Source organism: Lolium rigidum, chromosome 3, assembly GCF_022539505.1.
Source record: "Lolium rigidum isolate FL_2022 chromosome 3, APGP_CSIRO_Lrig_0.1, whole genome shotgun sequence".
In the NCBI taxonomy this organism is placed as follows: domain Eukaryota; kingdom Viridiplantae; phylum Streptophyta; class Magnoliopsida; order Poales; family Poaceae; genus Lolium; species Lolium rigidum.
The window spans coordinates 364,495,889-364,506,012 of record NC_061510.1 but is presented as its reverse complement, the minus strand read 5'-3'; the positions used below and the strand labels follow the sequence as shown (position 1 = coordinate 364,506,012).

The 10,124-nt window shown below is 52.7% G+C and overlaps 1 protein-coding gene across 1 annotated transcript; it reads right to left on the bottom strand.

Annotated features, from left to right (window-relative positions):
* Window positions 1-8,987: 8,987 nt before the first annotated feature.
* Window positions 8,988-9,658, bottom strand: LOC124700459. Its single transcript, XM_047232586.1, has 2 exons — window positions 9,607-9,658; window positions 8,988-9,447 (listed from the first exon to the last, which is right to left on the bottom strand). The coding sequence occupies exons 1-2, from the start codon at window positions 9,656-9,658 to the stop codon at window positions 9,239-9,241; spliced, it is 261 nt and encodes an 86-aa protein (XP_047088542.1). The 3' UTR covers window positions 8,988-9,238.
* Between the last annotated feature and the right edge of the window lie 466 nt (window positions 9,659-10,124).

The window sequence follows — 10,124 nt, the reverse complement described above, 5'->3', positions numbered from 1 at the left end:
GCAACCCCTTCGCCTACAACCCATGGACGGGGTCATCTACGCCTACAGCATGCCGGTGCCGCGCCCGCCGACTCACCAGGCGCACTTCACCGCGACACCTCCCTACGCCTCGGCCTTCACCGCCACGCCGCCGTCCTACGCCCCGGCCTACCACGCCGCACCCGCACCTGGATCTTACGCCGGTGGCGGCAACTGGTTTATGGACACGGGCGCCTCGTCTCACATGGCCGCTCACCCGGGTAACCTTTCTCATTCTTTTCCCACTTCCACCGAGTCTCGCATCATTGTCGGTAACGGCGCCGGTCTTCCTATTTCTCACATTGGTTCTGCTAATTTTCCTTCTACTTCTAAACCACTGTCTCTTAATAATGTCCTTGTGTCTCCCCAGCTTATTCAGAATTTAGTCTCTGTTAAAACTCTTTCTCGTGACAACTCTGTGACTGTTGAATTTGACGCGTTTGGTTTTTCTGTTAAGGACGCCCGCACCCGGATGGTCCTCCATCGATGTGAGAGCCCCGACGATTTGTATCCGGTGATGTCGCCTTCCACCCCCGGCGCCGCACCTCGTGCTCTCTCCGCGGGCGTTGATCTTTGGCATGCTCGTCTTGGACATCCCAATGCCAACACGCTTCACCAAATAATGAGGGGTTTTTCGTTTTCATCTACTAAACAGTCTTCACATAGTTGCGAAGCATGTCGTCTTGGTAAACACGTTCGTCTTCCTTTTAGTCAGTCTTCCACCGTTGCGTCTTTTCCTTTTGAGTTACTTCATAGTGATGTATGGACCTCTCCAATCCCGAGTAATTATGGTCTTCTTTATTACCTAGTTATTCTTGATGATTTTTCTCATTTTGTGTGGACTTTCCCCTCCGTAAAAAGTCCGATGTCGCCACCACTCTCACAGCCTTCTACGCCTATGTTTCCACGTAGTTCGGTCACCCATCCACGCCCTACAAACTGGCAACGGAAAAGAGTTTGACAATGTCGCCGTCCGCACCCTACTCTCCTCTCACGGCACTATTTTCCGTCTAACCTGTCCATACACGTCCCAACAAAACGGCCGCGCCGAGCGTATCCTCCGCACCCTCAACGACTGCATCCGCACACTCCTATTCCACAGCCATGTTCCCCCCACCTTTTGGCCTCACGCCTTAGCCACCGCCACCCTCCTTGTCAACCTTCGTCCGTGTCGTCCCCGCTGGAACTATGCACCTCATCACCTCCTTTACGGTTCCCCTCCATCCTACGGCGGTCTTCGGATTTTCGGTTGTCGTTGTTATCCTAGTATCGCCGCCACCACTCCTCATAAACTCGCCCCTCGTTCCGTTCCATGTGTTTTCCTCGGCTACCCGGCTAACACCAAAGGCTACCGCTGCTATGATCCGGTTTCTCACCGTGTCATCACCTCCCGGCACGTGTACTTTGATGAGCATTGCTTTCCTTTTGCACAAAGACAGGTGGTCGCCACTCCTCCTTCGACTACTGATGGTCCCCGGCGTCGACCCCCTGCAGGTCCGCCGGCTGCAGTGCCCTCGAGCTCGGACTCGGGCACTGCCTCGTCGTTCTCCGCCGCGCACTTGAGCTCTGGCTCGGGCGCTGCCTCGCCACCCTCTGGGTCACCCTTGAGCCATGTCTCGGGTGACCCCACGTCGACACCCGCGCCGACACCTGCGCCGACGCCTGCCTCGACGCCGCCTGCGTCGCCCTCGAGCCTCAGCTCGGGCGCCGCGCCGTCTTCGCTGGGCGACGCCCCTTCGCCGGGTTCATCCGCCTCGACGCCGCTTGCGTCGCCCTCGAGCCTCAGCTCGGGCGCCGCGCCGTCTTCGCCAGGCGACGCCTCGCCTCCGCCTCCGCCTCCGCCTCCTCCGCCGCCGGCCACGGGGCCCCTCACGCGCGCCCGTGCAGGGATTCGCGTCCCGAGCACGCGGTACCCCTCGGACGAGTACGTCTGCACCGCGTCGACTTCCGCGCCTTCACCATCCACGCCATCGCCCCTGCCCGCCTGCGCCGGGTTGCTCTCCGCGACCCGCGGTGGCTGCGGCCATGCGGGACGAGTTCGACGCCTCTGCAGCGAAACCGGACATGGACGCTTGTTCCCCGACCCCCTCACGCCAACATCATCACCGGGAAGTGGGTCTTCAAGCACAAGTTCCATCCGGACGGTACTCTCGACCGTCACAAGGCGCGGTGGGTGGTTCGTGGCTTTCGCCAGCGTGCCGGCGTCGATTTCACCGACACCTTCGCCCCGGTTGTCAAGCCCGGGACGATCCGCACCGTCCTTCAACTCGCGGTCTCCCGCGCGTGGCCCGTGCACCAGATGGATGTCTCCAACGCCTTCCTTCACGGCCATCTCGAGGAGCAGGTCTTCTGCCAGCAGCCCACGGGTTTCATCGACAGCACCCACCCCGACCATGTGTGCCTGCTCTCGCGCTCGTTATACGGGCTCAAGCAGGCCCCACGCGCCTGGTACCAGCGCATCGCATTTCTTCACCAACTCGGCTTCCGCTCCACCCGCTCCGATGCCTCGTTGTTTGTGTACAATAATGGCACCACCACCGCGTACCTGCTGCTCTACGTCAACGACATCATCTTGCCGGCCAGCTCGACGGACCTGCTGCGACAGATCACCGAGCGTCTTCGCGCTGAGTTTGCCCTCAAGGACTTGGGGCCCCTGCACTACTTCCTCGGCATCGAGGTCGTACGTCGCACCGATGGCTTCTTCCTTCATCAGCGCAAGTACGCCCACGAGCTCCTGGACCGTGCCGGTATGCTTAATTGCAAACCCGCGGCCACGCCTGTCGACACGAAGTCCAAGCTCTCCGCCACGGATGGTTCGTTGGACACAGACGCGTCACTTTATCGCTCCATCGTCGGTGCCCTACAGTACCTCACCTTGACCCGCCCCGAGCTGCAGTATGCTGTCCAGCAGGTGTGCCTTCACATGCATGCTCCGCGGGATCCTCATTGGGCTGCGGTCAAGCGGATCCTCCGCTACATTCGTGGCACCATGGACTTCGGCCTCTCCCTCCACGCCTCCACCGCCACGGACATCATCGTCTACTCGGACGCCGATTGGGCAGGCTGCCCCGACACGCGTCGCTCCACGTCTGGCTACTGCGTCTACTTCGGACCTTCGCTCATCTCCTGGTCATCTAAGCGACAACCCACGGTCTCTCGCTCCGGCGCGAAGCGGAGTACCGGGCTGTTGCTAACGCGGTTGCCGAGGTCTCTTGGCTGCGGCAACTCCTCGTTGAGCTCTCATGTCCTGTTGCCAAAGCCACCGTTGTCTATTGCGACAACGTCTCCGCCATCTACCTCTCCGCCAACCCGGTCCACCATCGCCGCACCAAGCATATTGAGTTGGACATCCACTTTGTTCGGGAACAGGTGGCCCTTGGACACATTCGAGTACTTCATGTGCCCACCTCCCAACAATTTGCGGATATCATGACTAAGGGTCTCCCTACGGCGTCATTTGAGGAGTTCCGGTCCAGTCTATGCGTTCGACCAGGCGACGCTTCGACTGCGGGGGGGTGTTGAGATACATATCTTTGTATATCCGGATGTGCATCTTCTGTAGTTATGTATAGCGATACATATCTTTGTATTTATTATTGGGCCCGCTTCCTTCCTTGTATAGTCGAGGACGTGGCCTATATATGTAACGCCATATGCACCCAATCAATATGTTGTGAGTTGCTTCCCTTTCTACAGGGTTCAACCAGAATATCTGGCAAAAAGGCTGCCATATGTGTTCCGCCAACTAAGGTTTCTGAATCTAGCTCAAATTCCTGAAGGTATGATCTCACATTGATATGGGCACGGAGGCCTATGTGGAGCCCAATTTCAGGACTCCACCAACCTTGGTGGTACGCCATCGAGGATTCAGGAGTGACACGCTAGGACGACCTACGCCATGTAATAATTAAGTCTAAGGTTGTGTCATTCATTCTATGTTAGGAAATAATGTAGCCAGGTCATGCTTGTGGGCCATCTAGGGTTTTAATAGAGTCCGTTTGACTTGGGTCTGTCCAAGTCGAACTAGGTTAGGCCCAATAAGGGGGGCCGGCCGGCCAGCTCTCCCTCTCATATAAGGAGATGGCACGGCTAGGGTTGAGGGGAGTTCAAGTTTAGTCTAAAATTTTAGGGTTTCCCTATACCGTGTAATCACGTGTATCATCCCTCCGGGGGTACGACGCTGCCGTTTATCTATATTATCCGCTGCGAAGGTTCTTGTGTTCATCAAGGATTGTCTAGCTCTTGGTTTGAGGCGTATCGTTCATCGATCCGTTGCTTGCTGGATTCGTTCCCTCTTCTCCAGGCTGCGTTCATCGCGTTGTTGGGGGAATCTCTACCCCGGGTTCTCGGCTGTGAAAGATCGAGCATCAACTAGGAGGATCCATCTGGGTTCCTCCCACATCATGTGGTATCAGCTTTACGGGTTGCTCATGGCGAGGTGTTGTTGATCGATCTCTTTGATCGGTTTGCATCAGAGTAGATTAGCTCTAAGATCGGAGGAGTTTGGCTCTCGGTCGAAGGAGGTTGGTTGGAGGAAGTTTGGCGTTGTTTGGTGTAGTTTGGAGGTCATCCATGGCTGTTTCGGAGGTCAAAATCGCGAAAAATCGCGACCAGAATCGGGAAGAAGACGAAATTTCGCGACCAGGAAAAACCTGGTATGAAATCCGGTCAACCGGGCCAGTGACCGGGCTGCCTGGCGTAGAACCCGGTCAACCGGGCGGCAAACCGGGAAGTTCGCAAAAATTCGTCCGGTTGTGTTCCGGTGCGATGCATCCGGTTGGCGGCCGGTCAACCGGGCCAGGGACCGGGCTGGCCGGTCTGGAGGCCGGTCTAACCGGGCCCTGGGCCGGGTTGGCTCAGACTGCTGCGGTTTCTCCTCCGGCGGTTTCTCCTGTTGCTGCGGTATTTTCTCCGACGCTTTCGGCTATTGATGCTGTTGATGTTGGTGAGTTTCCGGGCGATGTTCTGGGCATGAAGTGTACTCTTCCGAAGAAGTCTAGTAAGGTTTTCAATGACTATCTGGATTGCTTGAAGGGAGAACAGCGTTCGCCGTCCAGTCTTCATTGGTACCTACACCGTCTTGCGACAGTTCAGGAGTATGAAGATTGGGAGAGGAACATGGAGTTGGGTTTTGCGCGATGTCGAACATACAAGAGGAAGTTCAAAACATCTTATGCATATTATCTTGCTTCACGGCGTGTGGACGAGGCATTAGAACGTTGCTGGCATGATGCCGTGGACAGAGGTGAATTTGTTGAAACTTGGGAGGACTACAAAACTTTTCTTCGTAGTGTTTTTGTGTTACCATATATGGAGAAACGTAAGCAGTCATCCGGAGTTGGGCATGCATTGAAGGAAGTAAACAAGTGCATGGAGGAGGTACAACATGCAGTGGACAAGTGCATAGTTACTAGTAAGAAGATTGTTCCGCTACCAACAGTCACTAAGGTCGAGGTGAAATCTTCAGAGGAGAGGAAACCTGGCTCTGATACCAAGAGCGCTACTGTGACTGTTGAAGAGGATGTACCATTGAGCGGGCTGAATATGCAACTCAAGAGGGTACAAGGTGATGCTTGCAAGACAGTTGACAAGGGTCAGCGATGGAGTTTGTTTCAGACTCAGTGCTTTATCAAGGGCAAGGCTTGCAAGTTGATGATTGATGGTGGTAGCTGTACTAATGGCATAAGCAAGGCAATGGTGGCAGCGTTGGGGTTGTCTACATGGCGTCTTCCTGAACCTAAGCGTCTTGAGTGGTTGAATAGCTGTGGTATGCTGAAGATTACTCACAAGGTGCGTGTGCCATTTACAGTTGGTGATTGTGTTGATGAGATCGATTGCGATGTGTTGCCATTGGAGGTGTGTGGATTGCTACTTGGGCGTCCTTGGCAGTATGATCGCAATGTGACACATGTTGGGCGAGCAAATACATATTCTTTTATGCATGGTGACAAACAGCGGACTTTGAAGCCTATGGGTGATGATCATATCAAGTCCGATGTGGAGTTAGTGGTGCGTAAAGAGAAGTTGCACAAGCCTAATGTGCAGCATAAGGTGCATGATGTTCCGAGCATTGATGTTGATGATGTTTCAGCCATGCCTGTAGATGACAAGCCAGTTCTTGTTGGTGACAAGCCGGATGAAGCTACACTTATTGTTGATGTGGATGTTGCAGCATGTGCTACAGTTCCAGTTTGTGTTGATGCTAGTATACAGACTGATGATGTTTGTGCTGATGATGTTCCAGTACATATGGCGCAGATGCGCGTGGGAGGAGTGGGAGGCGAGAAGGTTAGCGAAGCCAGTGCTGATGGTGTTTCAGCCCGGTCACAGGGCCGGTTCAACCGGACCAGGCGCCGGGTGAGCCCGGTTCAGACCGGCTTATGCGCTGATGCCGACCGGAGCGTGTTCTGTGAGACGTCACGACGTCCCGGTCAGGATCCGGTCCCAGACCCGGTCATAACCGGACCGACCGGTCGCATACCCGGTCAACCGGCGCCTAGACCGGCTGTGGCCGAGCGCGTCAGTGGAGATGGTGGGCAGCGGCACTACCGTGCTAGGAGTACTGTCCAGTTTTCCGCGACACCGCGGATGCATCGAGGCAAGGATGGACGTGTGAGACATCTATGTGGCCCAGGAATTACACATCTTGTGCAGGGTCATGTGCAGCGACACAAGGGTCCATCAAAACCTCACAAGAAGAAAGAATTGGCGCCGAAGTCCAAGCTCATGTGGAGAAGAAAGGAGGCGCCAAGTGCTGTATCAAGTCAAGAAGGCCGCGAGGGAGGATGTGGTGTGGAAGGCAAGCAAGACTTGAGGACGGCGAGGACGTGTCATGTTCATATCACGTCACCTTTTCCAGAAGACCCTCACGCGTTGGGGACAACGCTTCTTGAAGGGGGGGAGGATGATATGGGCACGGAGGCCTAAGTGGAGCCCAATTTCAGGACTCCACCAACCTTGGTGGTACGCCATCGAGGATTCAGGAGTGACACGCTAGGACGACCTACGCCATGTAATAATTAAGTCTAAGGTTGTGTCATTCATTCTATGTTAGGAAATAATGTAGCCAGGTCATGCTGTGGGCCATCTAGGGTTTTAATAGAGTCCGTTTGACTTGGGCCTGTCCAAGTCGAACTAGGTTAGGCCCAATAAGGGGGCCGGCCGGCCAGCTCTCCCTCTCATATAAGGAGATGGCACGGCTAGGGTTGAGGGGAGTTCAAGTTTAGTCTAAAAGTTTAGGGTTTCCCTATAGCGTGTAATCACGTGTATCATCCCTCCGGGGGTACGGCGCTGCCGTTTATCTATATTATCCGCTGCGAAGGTTCTTGTGTTCATCAAGGATTGTCTAGCTCTTGGTTTGAGGCGTATCGTTCATCGATCCGTTGCTTGCTGGATTCGTTCCCTCTTCTCCAGGCTACGTTCATCGCGTTGTTGGGGGGAATCTCTACCCCAGGTTCTCGCTGTGAAAGATCAGGCATCAACTAGGAGGATCCACTGGGTTCCTCCCACATCACACATAGGCACTATTCATTCTTCAAGCTGCGCCTAACCTGAAGGAGCTATACATGACAGTATGTTGTTACATGCGAATCCTTTTCTCTTTTTGCAATGCATGCACCTGCGGCCGATGCTAAATTTTGCAATATTTCCGCATTGAGTGCAAATGGTTGCAGAAAGCCTGTTTCAGTTTGCCTGTGTTTCCTTATGCCGTGCAGGTATGGACAGATTTTCATCTCACTGAAACATACACAGATGCAGATGAGAGTAGGGAACTCTCCTGTAGCGAGGTCAAGGGTGTAGTAAACTGGGAATCATCTGCGTCTGATTTCCAGCACCACAATCTGGCCACTCTCACCATATTTGGTTTTCAGTTTGAGGACTACATGGTGAGCTATGTCAGACGTGTAGTAAAAGCAGCGGTGAAGCTACAAGACATGTTCCTGTATGATAAGCTGGCGTGCCGTAAGTCCAATGTGGGTGTTCCAGTGCCATTCCGTTCGCCGTTTACTGAGGAGCAGCAGTCTTCAGCGAAGGAGAGAATCACCGAGAGGATCAACTCCTCTGCCAGGCCGGATTCACTTTCCGACCAGGGTAAGGGTTAATCACCGTGCAAAAATGAAGTATCCGTAGAATGTTTTAACAAGTTTGTGTTGTAATTCCTCTCTAGCCTTGTAAAAATTGCTCAAGACATTTTTTCTTGACGTAAGATTGCTCAAGACATTCTATTGATGTACTTGTCTGGTTTTGTTTGCATCTGCAACACATGCTCTTGTATAATTTGGAATGACTTGCAAGGAGGAGCATGAGTTCTAGTGATATTTGTTGCGTGGAATAGAATGGGACACAAGGCGTAGAAAATGAAGATTATGGATTTGTGTTTTACTGCTTTTAGAATCTAACGTTTTGCTTCTAGAAAAAAAGAATCTAACGTTTTGACCTGAAACTGTTATCCTGGTTCCAGACTCTATCTGCATAGGACTACCTCAGGTCCATTTTAATTGACGTGCAACTGCACTACTAATATGCTAGATTAGCCTTCCCTCCGTGTCAATCTTTTCAGACCGGAGGGAGTGCTAAGTAAAACGCTAGCAGTTTCCCAGCTATCTAGTTTGCTCCTTGTAACATAAAATTAAAGGCTTCTTCCGATCATAGATTTCAAAACATACAAAACAGATAAAAACTGCAGGAATAGGAAACATAAGAAACACACAGGAAAAGTGCCTTGATCGCTTGATCCTATGCGAACGAGTGTACAAAAGATGTTACAGTAGATATTGAAATTTCTATGAAATTGTGGTGTAGGATTGCAATCCATAGGAATTTTGGAGGTGTCCTTTCTTTGATCCGAAGGGCTTCCTTACGAAAACATCATGTGAATTAGAATCCTCCAAGATTCTTATGCAAACTCTTCAATCCAAAGGGGCCCTAATACTCTTTGCTGGTTCTATTTTTTTCCCTTCAATTTCTTTGTCTTTCTAGGTTGATCTTTTTATTCTCTGGGCTTTGCGCCGTATGGGATCATATTGAGCTGCTAATTAAACTGACAGACCATACAAATATTATACACATAAACCTGCACTCTTTTCGTAAATTACTCAACAGCACACTCGTATCTTTATTGAATTGATACTCCAGAGCATAGATGAGCAAGACGAGTGCGGCGTGTATCTAACGTGATTCAGCAATTCGTTTTGGCATCCTGGGGCGTATCTAACATGATTCAGCAAGTCCTCCTGGGGCAGTTCTCATTGGTGCCGCTTTGGAGGTGGAGCACGCAGCCCCTGCCGTTCTTGGGCGCGCAGAGGCAGTGGCACCCTTGGATCACCTCGCCGGGGCGGTTGGCGCAGGTGATGTTCCCGCCCTGGATGCACCGGATGGTTTCGCAGGTCGGCCCGCAGTCTCCGCCATCCCCGAGCACGGCCACGAGCCCTGCTTGATCCAGGCCAGAGCACAGGCACACGCACAAGAAAGCACAATAAGATACTATGGTGTGTGTATCGATCTCAAGTTCTCAAGTAAGCAGACATGAATGGACTACAATAAAGGGTGGAAGAAAGTCCCAACGTTGAAGGAGATGGACGGGCTTACCGGAGGAGAGGAGGAGGATGAAGGTGAGTGACAGCTTCATGGTGGCAGCCATGTATGTGTGTGTCAGTGTGTTGCGTTTGCTTCGTTGTGATCTATGGTTGCAGCGCCGATGCGTTTATATAAGGAAGCTCTGAATTTGCTATCGCGTTCAAGTACGAGTACTTCTGTTGGGGCGCGTACGGCTTCAGCCAAACTACTCAGAGCCGGCGCCGCGCTCTCTGAATTTCTCACTCTGTGGTTCACTAGCTTGGACGCGAGATCACGGAGGACCCATGTGCAGATGCAGTGATACGTATGTGCTGCCAATGCGTCGTGGAGTTCAGGATTTGTTCAGGCCTCGCGTAAATCTCAGCATGCTTTGTCTCGAACCGATGAGGGCTCGAGGCAAACAAAAAGTCAGAGGAGGCTGCTGACTTTGGGCAGGCGGTGGCTTACAGTAGACTGACTACCATTGCTTCGATGCGGATCACATTGACCATTGAAAGTCATGTCATGGAGTAATGGAGTTCACACCCCGC

Bases quoted from the DNA above. Each gene is read 5' to 3' on its own strand.
- LOC124700459 (XM_047232586.1), bottom strand. From the start codon at position 9,658: ATGGCTGCCACCATGAAGCTGTCACTCACCTTCATCCTCCTCCTCTCC. The intron at 9,448-9,606 runs GTAAGCCCGTCC...TGGATCAAGCAG, and splicing joins CATCCTCCTCCTCTCCTCCG to GGCTCGTGGCCGTGCTCGGG.